The sequence below is a fragment of the Nuphar pumila genome, chromosome 7 (assembly GCF_984573655.1).
Source record: "Nuphar pumila chromosome 7, dmNupPumi1.hap1.1, whole genome shotgun sequence".
Lineage (NCBI taxonomy): Eukaryota > Viridiplantae > Streptophyta > Magnoliopsida > Nymphaeales > Nymphaeaceae > Nuphar > Nuphar pumila.
The window spans coordinates 45,283,594-45,302,496 of NC_143255.1; the positions used below are offsets into that span (position 1 = coordinate 45,283,594).

Below are 18,903 nucleotides of genomic sequence, written 5' to 3' on the forward strand. Positions count from 1 at the left end.
TGCAAGAAGAAAGGCAACGTGACCTTAGAATCACGTCCATCCAGGAACCAGTTGCGGCAAGTGTAAAAGGTTTCAATGCTCAAACCAATGTAGATCCTAACAGAAATTGGCAGAATCGTGTCCGCCCAAAGTGCAGCCACTACAGAAAACTCGGCCATGTAAAGGCCAAATGCTTTCATCTTCACAGCTTTCCAAATCGATTTGGTGTTCCCGCCAATGCCCAACAATCAAATCAGGCCAACGCAAGTTCTGCAACTTCTAAAGACAACAAGCCTATGCCCGTCCAAAGTCCTTAACCTTTCACTCTAGAACAACTCGACTAGATATTAGCCACAATAAATCTAGGTAATACCAAACCAGCACCTGCCACCAACCTAACAGATAATCTCAATGTCTCCCTTACTTGTTCCTTAGCGCCTCAAAACTGGATCATAGACACCGGTGCTATAGACTATATTACTAATTATTTGTCAAATTTAATGATTCCTACACCAATCATTTTCCCCCTTATTGGATTGCCAAACGGGTCTTCTGCGCAAGCAACTTACACTGGCAGTGTCCAATTAGGACCAAACCTCAACCTTTTAAATGTTATTTTTGTTCCAGATTTTAAGTTTAATCTCATTTATGTGAATAAACTAATCCAAGATCTAAATTTCGATGTCTTTTTTTATCATAACCATTGTGTTTTACAAGACCACCTCTCAAAGCAGAATATTGGAGTGGGTAAGTTGCATGGAGGACTCTATGTTTTTGAGGTCAGTAGTAGTTTTTCATTAAATAGTTCTTCTTTTGATTCTAGCATTCGGCATTTAAGACTATGACACCTTTCAAATATCATATTACAAACCCTTATTGATAATAATAGACTGCATAGTCGTGTCTCTCTCGATCATTATGACATTTGTCATATGGCCAAGCAAACTCGTTTGCCCTTTCCCAGTGGATTTGTTTCTTCGTCAAAACTGTTTCAACTTATCCATTGCGATATATGGGGAGGATATCAAACCACCTCATCATCTGAAGCACAATATTTCTTGACTATAGTAGACGACTATTCTAGAACCACATGGGTTCACCTTTTGCGGCACAAATCCGAAGCCATTATTCAGATCAAGATTTTTTTCTCGATTGTTAAAAACCAATATAATAGCAAAATTATAAGCTTAAGATCTGATAATGGAAGTGAGTTCTTTTCAAACGATATGCAAACTTTTTTAAAAAATAAGGGCGTTGAGCATCAATATAGTTGTGTTTCAACTCCTCAATAAAATGGTGTTGTCGAACGTAAACATAGAGATTTTTTAAACGTTAAGAGTCTTGAGATTTTAAGCTTCTTTACCCATTAAGTTTTGGGGAGAATGCGTTCTAACAATTGCCTATATTATCAATCGCATTCCTTCCAAACCATTAATGGGCAGAACTCCTTACGAGTTATTTCATAAGAAGAACCCGACTTATGAATACTTTCGCATCTTTGGATGTTTGTGTTATGCTCATAACATACATCACTCTCATAAATTTGATAACAGTGCTCGCAAGGGAGTGTTTGTAGGATATTCATATGGTCAAGTAGGATATCGAGTTTATGATCTTGAAACAAACAATATATTTAGAAGTTAGGATGTCAAATTTTATGAAAATATTTTTCCTTTTCAAGATCACAACACTTTGGATGAAGAGGCGGGGCACATCTTACCCATTCCTATTTTTGAGCCCCAATCTTATGAAACTCAAGATTCTCCCGCCATCCCAGTTAGTGACGCTCCTAATTTTACTTTCTGTGATCCAAATCCCGAAACTGTTGAACATATTCCTGTTCATCTCTGTCGATCTGAAAGAAGTCGACAACCGCCACTACATCTCAAGGACTATAGTTGTTACACAATGGCCTCCATACTCCAATCACCTGGCACAAGAGAGGCGGTCCCCACCACCAATCATGAGCTCTCCAAATACCTAAGGTATGACTGTTTTTCAATGGACCACCATGCATTCTTAAGTGCTATCTCTCAAACCATAGAACCCAAAATATTTTCCCATGCCATAAAGTCTCAAGACTAGCGTGAGGCCATGGCTACATAAATTAAAGCATTGGAAGAGAATTACACTTGGTCGATTATGGACTTTTCTGTGAGAAAACACTCGGTTGGTTGCAAGTGGGTTTACAAACTCAAATATCGTTCTGATGGTTCTATTGAACGATACAAAGCCCGACTCGTGGCCAAAGGTTACACACAGATTAAAGGATTGGATTATAATGAAACCTTTGCTCCCGTTGTCAAGTTAGTCACTGTGCGATGTTTGATAGCCCTTGCAGCCGTCAAAATTTGGCATCTATTCCAAGTTGATGTTAATAATGCTTTCCTTCACAGGGATCTCATGGAAGAAGTATATATGACATTGCCACCCAATTTTTTGGTTCAGGGGGAGCATAAAGTTTGTAGACTCACTGTATGGCCTTAAGCAATCATCTAGAAACTGGTTCGCCAAGCTCTCACATTATCTGCTTCAGGAAGGCTTTACACAATCTAAGGCTGATTACTCCCTTTTTCAAAGATCACTAATGGGACATATATTTGTTCTAGTTTATGTAGATGATATCATCATCGCAGGATCGAGCAACTTAAGTCTAACATTAATCAATAATTTTGATTGAAAGACCTTGGTCGCCTGAAGTACTTTCTTGGCATTGAAGTTGCATGGTCCAAAACTGGTATTTTCTTATCCCAGCGCAAATGTGCTCTTGATATTTTGCAGGACATGGGCCTCCTCGGAGCTAAGCCCAGCCAGTTTCCCATGGAGCCCCACGTCAAACTCAATAATGACAATGGCGTTATACTCGAAGATTCAGGGATGTATAGACGTTTAGTAGGCCGACTGTTATACCTTACCATAACTCGCCCTGACATTGTCTTTGCAGTCAATATTCTAAGTCAATTTAGTAATCAGCCGCGACAACCCCATATGGATGCAGCCCTCCGGATCCTTCGATATCTCAAAAGCTATCCAAGACAAGGTATTCTAATGTCCTCTACCAGTCAGCTACAAGTAGTTGGTTATTGTGACTCTGACTTGGCCTCTTGCCCCATCACTCACCGCTTCACATCAGTCTATTGCATCATGATCGAAGACAGTTTCGTTTCTTAAAAAACCAAGAAGCAATCCATTGTCTCTTGGTCCTCGGCTAAAGCCGAATACCGTTCAATGGCCCTCGCTTGCTGCGAACTCACATGGCTCAAGTACTTGCTATTGGATTTTGGAGTTACGCACTCTTAGCCCATGATACTACACTATGATAATCAAGTTGTCATCTACATTGCCGCAAATCCCGTTTATCACGAGCACACTAAACATATCGAGATAGACTGTCATCTCGTGCGTGAAAATATTCAAAGTGGTCTCATTACAACACATTTCATTCCCTCACATTGTCAGCTTGCGAACCTTTTCACCAAAGCACCATGAACACTTTTCCCATCTCAAGTCCAAGTTGGGCGTTCTCAATCTCCATGCCCCAACTTGAGAGGGAGTAAAAGATGTGAATCTGTTAAGACTCCTTTGATTTTGTCTTAACATGGAGTCTTCATATGAAGTCCACCACACAAAGTTTTTTTTACTCTAACATGACTCTAAGACGTCATGCTTATCTCCATTGTATTCTACTCTAGCAGGACTCTAAGACGTCATGCTTATCTCCATTGTTTGTGTTCTATAAATACCTCATTGTATTTCCCTTTACAAGCATGCAAAATAAAAAGAATAAAATCGTTATTCTCTGTCTACCTCGTTTCACATTTTTCTTCATCGTCCTTGTCCGGGATAGATTTATTCCCCGAGGATACCGTGAAGAGATAAGGGTGGCACCGATCTCTCTAAAATCCACACCAAGGGCAATATGCCTTTTCCAAATTGTTGAGGGTGGCGCAGGCCTTGCACCACCACCCTTGTTGCACCGGTCGCATGGTGTCAGATAATTACATCAGCCTAAGTACCGCCGCATCGTCTCGCTTGGGCTCAAAGCTCGCTTTTTGGCCAAAGTGTATGTAGTCATGGCCCTTCTTCTTCAGTAAGGGTTGCACATCATGCCAGGATAACGAACGAGCCTGCACCCACCGTACAAACGTAGGCATCCCATAATCTCTGAAATAATCATAGTCCATCTGATCTAGATCTTCCCTGAGATCCTCTATGAGCATTATGTTAATGTCTCTTGATTGACGCCAGTGTAGGCCGCCAATCCTCTTCTCAATGTCTTCCTGTTACTCGCCATTGAACAACCAAAATTTCAACTGCCCGCCACCCACACCTTTCCACCATATCTTCCTTGCTACTGTGCCATCGATTTGAATTGACCCTTTTGCAGTAACTTCCTCTTCAAGTGCCCCAACTTTGTCATTCCTTACTGCTTCGGTGTAGCTTGAAGGAACCTTGGCTCCCCTTGCTGGTCCCTCCTGTTTCTCGTTGAAGAGATGCACCACAATTTTTCCATTCTCCATTGAAACTTGCCGGAGATAATATACGTTTTTTGTCAAGCGTTGATGCGGGCTTCCGGCATGCTCCAAGCCTAGCACAGAGCTCCGGGAGGCTTATCGACGAAATTTGTATCCTGCAAGAAATTGCTTCCCCAAGGGGTGAGACATGCTTTTCATATGAAACACATTGTTTAGTATGAAGCACGTTGGGAAATTGCTTCCCAAAGCAGTGAATCTAAAAACTAAAAAATGTTTAAAATTTAAGTAATTTGAGAAAAATTAAGAATTGATATTTTTTAATATATAAATGTTTTAATCAATGTCATATTACATGGAATTTTAAAAGTTTATCATAAAAATATCAAACCCTAAAATCAAATTATCAAACCCCATCAAATAAAAAAACCTTTAAATACAAGAAAATATCATAAATAAACCCAAAAATCCTAAACTATATGAAAAATAAACCATAAAATTAAATAAAAAATCCTTAATTCAAACCCTAATCAAAGAAAATAAAAAAATAACCCTAATCAAATACAAGAAAAACCTTAATCAAATTGACTATAAAAGTCTTAATTAAAAAAATTGATTCAAAGCCCTAATCAAAGAAAAATCAAAGAAAAAAACTCTAATTAGATCAAAGAAAACTCTAATAAAATTAACTAAAAAATCCTAATTAAAATTTTTGATTCAAAGCCCAAATCAAAGAAATTCAAATAAATTTTTTTAATCAAATTAAATATAAAAATATTTAATTTAAGAAATTTGATTCAAAACCCTAATAAAAAAAACTCTAATCAAATCAAAGAAAACTCTAATCAAAATAACTATAAAAATCCCTAATTTAAAAAATTTGATTGAAAGCCCTAATAAAAGAAATTCAAATAAAAAACCCTAATCAAATTAACTACACAAAGCCCTAATTTAAAAGATTTGATTCAAAACCCTAATTAAATAAAATCAAAGAAAAAAACCTAATGAAATAAAAGAAAATCCCTAATAAATTTAACTAAAAAATTAAAGAAAAACCCTAATCAAATAAAAAATCCTAATCAAATTAACTCTAAAAAGCCCTAATTTAAGAAATTTGATTTAAAGCCCTAATCAAATAAAATAAAAGAAAAAAACTGATGAAATCAAAGAAAATACCTAATCTAATTAGCTAGAAAATCAAATAAAAAACCTTAATCAAAGCCCTACGAAAAAAATCTCTTATTCAAAACCCTAATCAAAGCCCTAAAACCCTAATCAGAGACTACGACAACAACAACAACAACAACAACAAGAGAGAAGGCAGAGGGAGAGAGAGGGACCAAGGTGTCATCGCCAGCGATGAGACCCTAGTCTTGCCGCATGGCCACTGCACTGGAGAGAGAGAGACCACGGTGCCTCGCTGGTGGCCTCGCCACCCGACTGCTGCAAGAGAGAGAGATCGTCAGGAAACCCCTTCTCCCCCGACTTTCTTTTAATGAGTGTCCCCCGTCCCTGATCTTTTTGTAACGAGGGGTGAAACGGTGATTTACCGTTCTTCAGACACGGCAGACGTGCATTGCACGCATCAGCCATGTCCTAGTTTGATGGCAAAAGCATCCCGGGACGACGCGCCATCAAACAAGCCCTTAGGAACTTGAAGAGACTCTTGTTTAGATAATCGGGAAGCCAACAATAGGACACGTTGTTGGGGCTTGTGAAGGCTCATACGCCATTGTCTTTAATACATTAGGATTACAAGAGCCTTAAAGCTGAGTCAGGCCATTTGGCGTATTGCCCTAAATACTCGATTCGGTAATCGGTATCATATTTGGATTAGCGTCCCGCCCGCAATTACGTGACAGGGACACGCCATTTTGATAGAGTGCTCCCGATTAACACGAGCAGACATGCTGACATGTGGATACAGACTCTGATATGTATGGCTATTATTGTAATATTTTTAATGACTTTAAGTATTATTTCAATAAAAAACCCATTTACAATATTACAGTATAAAAATATTAGAGTTTTATTGTTTAAAAAATAAAAATATTGTGTGAACTAGTGTTCTGATTTTTCAAAAAAAATTGAACTTGCGCATTGAATTCCATTCCCAACCTCTGGCCTATAGCTTATTACAATCCAGAGCCAAAGGATACTTCGTTCTTAAGGTCTGAACCCGCAACAGTGAATGCACCAACCCCAATTGCAATGTTGAGAATCATACTATCAGTTTGTTTGTCAAAAAAATAAAACAGCTACATCATGCAAGAGAGTCGCCATTGTAGACCTTGTTGGAAGAGATAAAGGACAGAAAGAAGGTACACATTCAGAAAGCAAGGTTCTAATATCCTTGCACATTTATGCAAAACCTGTCATCACAAAAATTCTTACTATTTATCTTTTTAATTGCTATATTCAAGAGGAAGTAAAAGAGACTGCATTTTTGTGAAAACGTGAGAGTGAAAGAAACCTCTATAAGAGGGTGGTGGTGGAGGAGGTTCCTATTTAAATCTCTAGCTTTGTGTCTTTTTTTCTTTTTTAATAGTTGGGAGATATTACAGTAGGGTGAAGAAGAGAACAAGTGGGAGGCAAGAGCATAAAAGAAACTTAATTAGCTCTGAAGTGAGAGAGATACAACAATGGAGATCTCTACCTCACTGGAAGATAAAATAGTCGACTCTACCTCTACCTCAATACAAAATTAGTTGACACACCAACATTATGAAAAGAATGATATATATACCACCGAGGTGGTATCCCATGTGGTAAGTGGGGTCCTGTGCCAAGCTGAAGGCCCAGGTTCGAATCCCTCTGCCACATGGGGCTTAAGAGATATCTAGTAGGGGTCTGCCTACCCCAGCTTGCTTATCAAAAAAAAATGATATATATATATAGCAAGAAGAGTAGCACACAAAAAACATATATTACGTCAAACTTAATAAGAGATACCACAATGTTCACCAAGTTCAATGGTGTACCCTTACCCACCAAGGAATACACCCAGCATTGGCCACGCAGCAAAGGGCGTACAACTATGGGTTTCAAATTCGTGACATTCTGTCAACTTGGTGAGCAGAACCCTCTGGGCTGAGAATTCAAAATCTTCATGCATTACAAAGGAAATGTGTGATCTTCCAGTTCTTCCTTCGTCATCTCTACACCATCCATACATTGCTCAAAATATTACCGTATTACATTATATAGCATGAAAACACATAATTAACAAGTGCTAACTGAATGCCTCCGAATATCCAATTTACACACGAAAAGAATACCGGGATAGAGTTTCAATTTTAATAGATTAGGAAAGGCGAAGAGAACAATCTTTACTATGAAACTATTTCTTCACATATTTGAAAACAACAGAAATATCATATATAATGAACACTCTTTATGTTTGCATTAACCTGAACAAGTCATAAACCCTGTTAATAAAATATTACCATAAACACAAAACAACCTCTCTCTCTCTCTCTCTCTCTCTCTCTCTCTCTCTCTCTCTCTCTCTCTCCTTATGTGTGTGATGCTGATGTGCACCACGTGTGTGTGAATCCTAACACTAAGTTAATTACAGGATCGGCTTCGATCTAATCAAAGATGAAGAATAAGAAATAAGGTCATACAAATAAAAGACAAAGCACGTCCGATTATTTTGAGAGATGTAGGATACATGATCCATAGCCTTTGCCACATTGTACATCATGTGAAGCCTCTAGTTCACAAGCTATGGACTCCAGATAAGACCATCCCTCGGGCGAGGTATGCTTAATATAAAAAACTTTTATCCACAGAATTTTGCATAGAACAGTCCCTTCTCCAAATTGTTTGGCATCTTTGATAATATGGTGTACCATCATAACCTACGAAATGATAATTTACCATGTGAAGCATGCCAACATGGCCAAACACACACAAACGAGAGAGAGAGCATAATCTATGGAAAAAATTGATTGCCTGTCTCAGGCTGAGTTAAAATAATTTGGTGCCCACATGTGAAGCTACTCCTTTCAAAAGCCGGTTCAACTTCTTTGCTTTCCTGATTGCTCCTTTAGTAATGCATGAATAGCAAAACTAGTGGTTTTAGAGCCAGTTTATCAATCCTCCACTGCAAATATAGAGCCACTTTTGGAGAAAGTTTAAATAGGAAACGCCAAGAATTTCAACAAAGAACTCTTGATTGGCTGACTTGATCCTGACATGACCAGGAACCAGGTACACATGTTCAGCTAAGAAAAATTAATAAGCACATGAGATCAAGAAACCCTTGATGTTTGTTCATGGGCAAAGAGTCCATGATATACAGATATTGATACAAACACTAGCAATTTAGGAAAAAGGATACCATACCTTGAATTTTGGAAATGTAAACTAGTTATATATGCTGTCTAGAACTTTCATGAGAGACACCAACAAGAGAAAGAATTGCTTCAGCTATATGCCTGGAGGCATCAGGCTGTGCTGATCTCAAGGCCTTCTCAGACATCTCTGCCATAAGGCTTTTATTTCCTATGAATAGACATAGATAGATGAGAAGATAAGTTTGCATTACGTTACATTTAGAACTTTCTACAAACATTGGACCACCCATGACACATGAACAAGTGGTTGTCAAACTGTTAACAAATTGAGACCAAAACAAGATTGCATAGAATTGGCCCTTTGAATAGGTGAGTTTGAAAAGAAATACAAAAACAAAAATTCAATGCCCAAAATTAAAGACTAATGGGCCTAGAAATTCTAAGATGTCATTATAATCTGGTCAAAATTGAGCTGGATCAAGAAACTGCAAATTTATAATTTCTGAAGAATGTGCTTATTCACTAAAGAAATTTAAAAATATTCAGTAAAAAAAATGTTTGCTAATCATTCACTTAAACAAGTGTTGTACAGGGAATATAGGTAAATTGTTGTATTCTTTACCATGATGACAAACTAATGCTAGAACCCTCATGGAAAATCAACTGACAGCAACCCAAATTATCTACGAAAGAAAACATCCACATACCTAGAACCTCCTCAATGGCATCTCTAAGCGTAGTTGAGTCAAGAATGTCTTCATCCAAAACCTTTGAACCAGCTATTTCTGCCATAATAGATGCATTTCTTGTTTGGTGATCTTCTGCAACATCTGTTGCTGGTATCTGTAGGACAAAAGTTCGGACATTATAAAATGGGCCCTCATATAATATGCAAAAAAAATTAGCACAACATTTAAAATGTTCAGCAATGGAAAATATTAATATTTTTTTAAGTTCATTAACTCCAGCTCCACACAATACATGGTGAAATGTGAAGCACACAGCAGGATTATTGTGAATACATGTTAACCATGGTAGTGCAGTTTCAGGTCTAATTTAAAAGAAAGACCTGTACAATATTAAAATATATAAGATACTTGATTTAGAAAAAGTAAATTCTTCAAGAATAACCATGCAAAGGAAAAGCCCCTCAGAACCATGCGTTGATCAGATTGCAAAAACATAGATTTGCAACAAGATAGCCTCAATGGCTGCATTGAGCAGGAATCTGCAGTTTGATCTGGATAAATGTTATCTTCATGGCCAAATCTTGAGAAAAGGACTATGAATATTTTGAAATATTTGAGTTAATAAAGATTCATACAATTTAAGAACACATTATTTATATATAGTGTATTTATGTATATTGTTTTATTTGATTTGGTTTCCTAATACAGTGTCCATTTCAACGATTTATAAGGTATCTCACTATGTATTCCAAGCTTCCAAACCATGTTTGGCTGGATGTGATAGCTAGACTGTCAAAGTGGCACCATCATTCATGGAGTGGTCTTGAGTTTGAACCCCACCTTGAAAAAATATCCAGGCGACACTATGAGTATGATATACCCATGAATTATCAAAACCCTTCTGAAACACTTGAGAAGAACAATGCACAATGGCATACCTTCTTCTAACATTCTTGAACAGGATCACAGAAATTCAAACCATAGTGATCACTCTATCCATTAAAATAGATATGTAACAGCAACCCCAGACTAATTGCTTGAAGATGATATGATAATATCAAAGCATAACACAGAAAAAATCATTTTGATTACTCTAAAAGGTGACACTTGCATTGCTTGTAGAATATGAAAAGCATGAAGATAGTTTGTGAAGCTTTTAATAGTTGACGTGATATTACTTGGAAATAAGAGCTCTGCTTAATTTATCATGCTAGTTATTAACTGCTAAGGGCAAAAGATTATCAAAAAACATATACTAAGACCTACCAGAATAGAAGGTTTCCCAGTTGTCAAGATCTCTGTGCATGTCATTGCACCAGCCCTAGAAACAACAATGTCTGCAGCTGCATATGCCAAATCCATTCTGTCCAAAAAACTGCAGCATCAAGAGCATCAGCTTGGCTTAAGGCAGAAAAGTTATATAATCAAAACCTAGAAATACATAGTAGTGACCAGCTTTGAACTTCAAATTCTACAGCAACAGTTATAATGAACTGTATCACTGAGAAAGAAAAACTATTTCAGGAAAAATGAATCCATGATATTTACAGCCAGGCATTCGTGAAAATAACAAAATTGAATGCCTATGATAGTCAAAGAAATCCAAACAATAGATTGACAATCATCCTCATGAAATTCTCCTTCAGTTATATATGGACCAAAATGATTAAGTGAATAAGTTTTTTTCCCAATATTAAGTGATTAAGTTTCAACTAGTTACCTGAAGCTACTTTTCTATTACTGGAAAAATAATTAGCCGGTACACATATCTGTTATGTGTTAATTCTCAGAAAGCAGCTCATCTGCACAGTAAAACTTTATATGTATGATGAAATGTCAAGCCAATGATTTTTATTCATCTATTGCATCTTTGGTAACTGCCATTAATTGGAAAATGATCTCTAGACCCAGATGTAGGTTTTAGAATGTCATGATAGCTACATCAGCAGTACAGAACAAAAGCTGCATCGGCAGTACAGAACGATCCTTGGTTGAGATTCAAGATGAGCATATAATATGCATTCCCTAAACACAATTCTCTTTTTTGCAGGTAGTGAGGGTCGGGTCACACTTTAAGAGATGATAGATGTTTTGGCCGACAGAACTACACTATATTTAGTAAATTGGAATCTTCTCTTTCCCAATCAAGTCTTGATCAAATTTATCAGATAAACATCAACTTACCGTCATTCCCTTGATTTACAGTCACATATTGATCTTTATAATCACAATCTAAAGGTTCTGAAACTGAAATACCTAAAAATCGTCTTCAATGCAATATGTAAAACTCAATGGTGTTTCTCAATCAGAAGTATTAAAGATAAGGATGACGTTGAGCTGGAAAATGTTCAACGCAAAGATCACGGCAAGCTAAAGATCTCAGATCCTACAATCAAGGATCGCGCTAACAGGAAATCGGATGAGAATGAACACTCTCTTAACAAGAAATGCATTCTGCAACTTCCTAAGAAAGATAATCTTTACCAACAGCGATGTAATCTCTATTTAAAAGAAAGTAATAAGAATAGGAAACCACAGAGTGGTGAGTGAGGTTTCCCAATATTCGTGGACGTAGATTCCTTCACGAATCGAACCACGTTATATTGGGAATTCTTATCTGTTTGTGTGTGACTCGTGAGAGGTGATTTTTTTTGCATTTTATAACTCTGCTTTGGTATTAAAGCAGCATCGACCTGCAGTCATGAACACCTCATCGAGCAACAGCATCACCAACGGAAGTGGCGCCTCAAATGGGGTCGTTGGTGTGGTGACATCTCCTTCGTTATCGAGCATGCTGACTGCACCAAAAAAACTGCAGTTGTTCCTCAATGTGAAGCCGTCAGAGGACAACTTCCTACTCTAGGAATCACAGTTCAATCCATTGCTGAAAAGCTTTGATCTTCTTGGCTATGTCGATGGCACCATTCCCTGTCCAGATAAGTTCATGCCTGATTCAAATCAGTCCTCTTCGTCATTAAATCCTGCTTATGTGCAGTGGCAGAGACAAGATCAACTCCTCCTGAGTTGGATCTTGTCGTCACTCACAGATACAGTCCATTGCCAATTAGTTGGGTTGTCTACCTCCTTTGAGGTTTGGAGAGCATTAAAGGCAAGTTATTCTGATAGATCTAGAGCTCGAATCCAGCAGCTTCGAGCCCAACTTCAATAGTTATCAAAAGGATCAGATTCGATCTCTACATATTTCTATAAGGCAAGAGTGATTGCTCATAATCTTGCTCTTGCTTCCAAACCTATAGAAGAAGAGGATCTAACTTCTTACATTCTGACTGGGTTGCCAAATATCGAGTATGGACCCTTGAAGGCGTCCATCAACACTCAAAAGGAAGCATTCACTCTAGACGAGTTATACGGAGTCCTCCTTTCTCATGAAGCCCAGATTGAAGTAGTTGAGACTAGCGAGACCATAAGTCCGTCTGCAAACTTTGCAAATAAGCAATCAAATTGAGGAAAAAAAATTCAAAATCAAAGCCAGTCCGGCCAAAACAAAAATAAGAATTTTTATAAAAACAAAAGGCAGAACGGTGGACGTGGAGGTCGATCCAATTACGGACGTCAATATCAAAGTACAGATCATCAAAATCTTGTGCGTCAGGCATGTGAAAAAATCGGTCATGGGGCTCTTCAATGCAGATCATTCAAGTTTCAAAAAGAAAGCACCCCAGAAGCTTACCATGTGGCTCCAGTGCCAACCAGCTATGGTGACAGTTTGTGGTTCCCAGACTCTGGGGCATCACATCATATTACTGCAGACTTAAATAACCTCTCGCTGCATGAGGATTATCAAGGGAGCGATAGTCTCAAGATCGGCAATGGCGCAGGTTTGGCAATCAATCACATAGGTTCCTCTATATTACATTCGTCTGGTTCTAATTTTTCATTGAAAAATATTTTGCATATTCCGGAAATCACTCGGTGAACAAGTTCTCTAGTGATAATAACGTGTTTTTCGAATTTCACCCTGACAAGTGTTTTGTGAAGGATCACAAGACGGGTACACAACTACTTCAGGGGGGGGGGGGGGGAGAAGTAGAGATGGTTTGTACCAGATCCAACTTGAGAAAGCACAAGCATATGTGGGCAAAAAGGCGACGTTGGAAAAATGGCAAGAAAGATTGGGTCACCCTTCCTTTCGCATTTTGAACAAAATTTTGAATTGTTTTGGGCTTTCGTTTTATCACAATAAAATAAATAGTATGGTGTGTGCAGCACAGAGTCACTGGAAGCTTCTTAGGTTGGTGGGAAGCACGCTACTCGGAAACTCGCTTCTGAAACTTCATGAGAATCTTGATTCCCCCACGCTTCTTCTATGCTTACCACACACATGGTCTATGTTTCCTATATGTTATTTTCACGTTTCTTTTCATGTATTTTCTCTCACGCTTCCACTCACTTTTCATGTACTTTCGCTAAATTGGTAACCATTATTGTTAGATTTTAACAAAAATTTAACTTTTGCTGAAAAATCATAAAATATAAGAATGATCAATTTTATTTTAGTTTTTATTTGTTTCTTATTCGTTTGCTATTCACTTACCATATTGCTTTATTTTTTATTCATATTTCCCTTTCAAATTGATACTTCGCTTCCCGCTTTCTATAAATTTTAAAATGCCGCGCTTCTTGCTTCAGCTTCATAGTTTGGCAACCTTGGTGCTGCATGTCAAAAGGGTAAAAGTCACAGTTTATTGTTTGATGATGCTAATATGAACTTGACAGGACCATTGGATTTAATTTTTTCAGATGTATGGGGCCCAACCCCGGTTGTGTCCTCTCGAGGACATCGTTACTATGTTCACTTCATTTATGCATATTCTAGATTTACCTAGCTTTATGTTATTTCCACTAAATCTGAAGTGATGAATGTGTTCCAAATGTTTAAGAAATATGTGAAAAATTTGTTTGATAGGAAAATCAAAAACTTGCAAAGTGATTGGGGAGTGGAGTATAGAAATATTTTTAAATTTCTTCAAACTCAAGGTATAGGGCATCAAATTTCCCGCTTTCTATAAATTTTAAAATGCCGCGCTTCTTGCTTCAGCTTCATAGTTTGGCAACCTTGGTGCTGCATGTCAAAAGGGTAAAAGTCACAGTTTATTGTTTGATGATGCTAATATGAACTTGACAGGACCATTGGATTTAATTTTTTCAGATGTATGGGGCCCAACCCCGGTTGTGTCCTCTCGAGGACATCGTTACTATGTTCACTTCATTTATGCATATTCTAGATTTACCTAGCTTTATGTTATTTCCACTAAATCTGAAGTGATGAATGTGTTCCAAATGTTTAAGAAATATGTGAAAATTTTGTTTGATAGGAAAATCAAAAACTTGCAAAGTGATTGGGGAGTGGAGTATAGAAATATTTTTAAATTTCTTCAAACTCAAGGTATAGGGCATCAAATTTCTTGTCCACATACCCATGAGCAAAATGGAATGGCAGAATGCGAACATGTTGTGGAAATCAGACTTGCCCTCATGGCCCACTTTGGGGTCCCACAAAAATTTTGGGATCAGGTATTCTTAACAGCCACATACCTCTTCAATAGAATGTTGTTCTCTGTCATTAAAAACAAGTCTCCTTATCAAATACTTTTTTAAAAGGACCTAAACTACAGGTTTCTATGATTTTTTGGGTGTGCTTGCTTCTCTTGTCTTAGACCATTCAACAATCACAAAATGGATTTTCGAAGCACCGAATGTGTGTTTTTGGGATATAGTCCAAATCACAAGGGTTATATTTGCCTTTGTATTGACAATGAGAAGACCATTGTCTCTCAAAATGTTGTGTTTGATGAACATAGGTTTCCATACCTCAATCAACATTTTTTTTTGACAAGTCCAAAACCTTCCCTTCCTAAACTTGTACCCTTATTATTTCCAAACTCTCTAACCCAGGTTTCTTACTCCAATGAACAGGACCCCACTACTTCCAGTGTCTCTCCACCTACTGAGCCCGCATGTTCTTTTCCTCCATCTAGTGGCAACCTGCCCCCCTCTTCCCACTCAGCTCCTGTTAATAGAACCCTCAATATTGGTTCATCCATCCAGCCTGACCCAATTAACGTCCATCCCGAGCCTACTCGAGCTCACCATAAGGTAACAAGGTCCCAAATAGGTTCCCTTAAACTTCATGTTTTTCTTGCCTCTCGTCACCCACTTCCGCTAGCTTTACTTGATGAAGTCTCCCAAGATCGTGAACCTACTTCTTTTCGCCAAGCCAACTTTGATCAGCGATGGCAACACGCCATGCACCTTGAGTGCAATGCCCTACTTGAGAACAAGACTTGGGATCTTGTACATCCTCCCAATTTCAATATAGTAGGTTGCAAATGAATATTTAAAATCAAGCGTCGGGCTGATGGGGAGATTTAACACTACAAAGCCCAGCTTGTTGCTAAGGGCTTCACACAAGAAGAGGGGATTGACTACTTCAAAACGTTCAATTATGTTGTTAAAGTTCCAACCATTCGCTCAGTGTTATCCATTGTCGTGACCTTGGAATGGTCAATTCGATAGTTGGATGTTCATAATGTGTTTCTTCATGGTCTTCTTCAAGTGGAAATCTACATGTCTCAACCTCAAGGATTTGTAAGTTCTCAACATCCTCATCATGTCTGTCGTTTTCGAAAGGCCTTATATGGGCTCAAAAAGGCACCTAGAGCATGGTTTCATCGCCTAAGTTCATTTTTGGATCTCGAACTGATCCATCTTTGTTTATTCAGAAATCTGAACCTCGGCTTACCAATGTATTAATATATGTTGACAACATTATTATTACTGGCAGCTCCAATATTCATGTCGCCCATCTTATTTCAGCCTTGGGAAGAGAATTTGCTCTCAAAGATCTTGGCTCGCTTCACTTCTTCCTTGGCATCGAAGTAGTTCCTAATCAATCATGAATTCTCTTAAGTTAAAGAAAGTATATTGTAGACCTTCTTCAGAAAATTGGAATGGATGGAGCCAAACCGGTGAGTTCTCCTCTTTCCTCTTCAGCTCGGCTTTCAATTTCTGATGGTGATCCGTTTCCTGACCTATCCAAGTATAGTCAACTTGTGAGATCCCTTCACAATAAGCCACGTTGAGGAGACCGGAATTAGCATTTTCAGGGAACAAAGTTTGTCAGTTCATGCATTCACCTATGATGACTCATTGGGAGGCTGCTAAAAGGATTCTTCGTTATCTTAAAGTTAGTTTGGATCTAAGCCTTCGTATCCTAAAATCAAAGAACTTACATATTTCCACCTTCTCGGACTCGGATTGGGCAGGTTGTATTCACGATAGAAAATCAACTGGTGGATACACGGTTTTCGTTGGATCCAATCTCGTCTGTTGGAGTGCTCGTAAACAGCATATTGTCTCTCGATCAAGCATGGAGGCATAATATCGGGCCCTTGCAAATGCTGCTACAGAGATCTCTTGTCTGAACTTGGAGTACAATCCTCTCAGCCACCTGTTCTATGGTGCGACAATATCGGCGCAATATACATGACAGCAAATCCTGTTGTTCAGGACTGAAGCAAGCATATAGAGATTGATTTTCATTTTGTTGGATATAGGGTTCGCAAAAATCTGCTGCAAGTACGTTATATGAGTACTCAAGATCAGATCCCTGATACTATGAACAAAGCCATGGGCATGGCCAGATTCCTTTCTCTTCGGGGCAAGCTCAAGCTTAGTGCTCTCCCCTTGAGCTTGAGGGGGCATATTAAGGATAAGGATCACGTTGAGCTGGAGAATGTTCAACTCAAAGATAACGGCGAGATAAAGATCTCAGATCCTATGTAACAATAAGGAAGGTATTCTGCAACTTCCTAAGAAAGATTATCCTTACCAACAGCGATGTAATCTCTATTTAAAGGAAAGTAATAAGAACAGGAAACCGCAGAGTGGTGAGTGAGGTTTCCCAATATCCGTGGACGTCGACTCCTTCTGGAAACGAACCAAGTTATATCGTGCATTCTTATCAGTTTGTGTGTGACTCGTGAGAGGTGAATTTTTTTGCATTTTATAACTCTGTTTAGAAGTAACATTAGTTCATGATCAACAAGACAGATTATTTAAATATCTAATTAAGCAGCTAAAGAGAAATAAGATGCTAGAAACAGAGGAAAAGACTCACGAAAACAACGAAATGCGAGGATGACTCTTAACCAGACTCTCCATTTCATCGAAGCCATCGAACCCCGTCTGCCAAATGACGTACCGATTCTTATGCTCCATCAGCATCTCAGAACACATGTTCAGAGCGGCGATGTTGATGGTATTGGCGCCCGCTGACCCCCCGAGAAACAGAACCACCTGCGCCGTCGCAGCCGACTTCCCTGCCCTCGGGAAGAAATGCGACCTCGCGACCGCCTTTGAGACAAAAAGTCGCAGAGATGGCCTCACCGGATTTCCCGTCACCATACACTTTTCTGCCGGAAAGAACCGGCCGCACGACGGGAATGCCAGGAAGATCCTGCGGGCAAACGCCGAGAGGATCCAGTTAGCGACCCCTGGCTGCGAGTTCTGCTCCTGGATCACCATCTCTATCCCCCGCAGAGCGGCCACGAAGCACGCCGGGAAGGAGACGTACCCGCCGGTGCCGACGACGATCTGAGGCCGGAACTCGTCCACAATCCGCCAACTCTCCGACATGGACTTGAGAATCCGGAAAGGGAGAGAGAGATTCTCCGGGGAGAAGACCGGACGCTTTAGGGCGGACGCCGAGACGGCGACGATCTCGAACCCGGCCGACCGAACGGCCGTCCATTCCATGCCGGACTTGGTGCCGACGAAGCGGAAGCTGGCGTCAGGACGCATCGTCTTGATCTCGTCGGCGATCGCGATCGCCGGATAGATGTGCCCTCCGGTTCCGCCCCCGGAGAACATGATCCTGAGCTCCCCGGACACTTCATCCCTAGGAAACTCCTCCGGTAAGCTCACTTCATTGCTGAATAAAAAAGAAGCGATATTGATCATCAGAGAGAGAGATAGAGAGAGCGTTCGAAGTAAGACTAGGGTGAAAAGTGAAAACTTTGGAAGTGAGAAAGAGTACCTGCCTCGTGCTGCCGCTGCATCTTCTCCTCCACCTCCCTCTGGTTATTCGGAGAGAGATCTGGAAGAGGGATGAAGGAAGAGGTATCGGATAGACTGTATTTCTCCGAGAGACGATCGGAGGAGGAGGAGAAGGAGAACGGAGATGAAGAAGAAGAAGCGACGACGCCATTCCCTCAGCAGCACACAACACAAAGAAGGGACCGCCAGAACGCAATAAAGAAGACCACGGCTGTGTGCGCTGTGGGGATCAGTCGGAGTACGGGGAGCGGGCCCCACCTAATGCAAAAGAATCACCGGTGGGGCGATGGCAACCGTCTGTCAAAGTCAACGGTCCTGAAACATGCAAGTTTAGGTCGGGTAGGTGGATCTTTGGCTCCGAACTCGAACTCTGTCACGGTCCAC

The 18,903-nt window shown here is 39.4% G+C and overlaps 1 protein-coding gene across 1 annotated transcript; it reads right to left on the reverse strand.

Moving 5' to 3' along the window:
* Window positions 1-8,589: 8,589 nt before the first annotated feature.
* Window positions 8,590-18,670, reverse strand: LOC149832127 (uncharacterized). The gene is made up of 5 exons (XM_090013168.1): window positions 18,504-18,670; window positions 17,582-18,394; window positions 10,708-10,816; window positions 9,460-9,595; window positions 8,590-8,960 (listed from the first exon to the last, which is right to left on the reverse strand). The coding sequence occupies exons 1-5, from the start codon at window positions 18,668-18,670 to the stop codon at window positions 8,827-8,829; spliced, it is 1,359 nt and encodes a 452-aa protein (XP_089869294.1). The 3' UTR covers window positions 8,590-8,826.
* Between the last annotated feature and the right edge of the window lie 233 nt (window positions 18,671-18,903).

Coding starts and splice junctions, on each gene's coding strand:
- LOC149832127 (XM_090013168.1), bottom strand. CDS start 18,670: ATGGCGTCGTCGCTTCTTCTTCTTCATCTCCGTTCTCCTTCTCCTCCT. Junction 9,596..10,707: donor CTGGGAAACCTTCTATTCTG/GTAGGTCTTAGT, acceptor TTTGTCCTACAG/ATACCAGCAACAGATGTTGC. Junction 8,961..9,459: donor TGCCATTGAGGAGGTTCTAG/GTATGTGGATGT, acceptor GTCTATTCATAG/GAAATAAAAGCCTTATGGCA.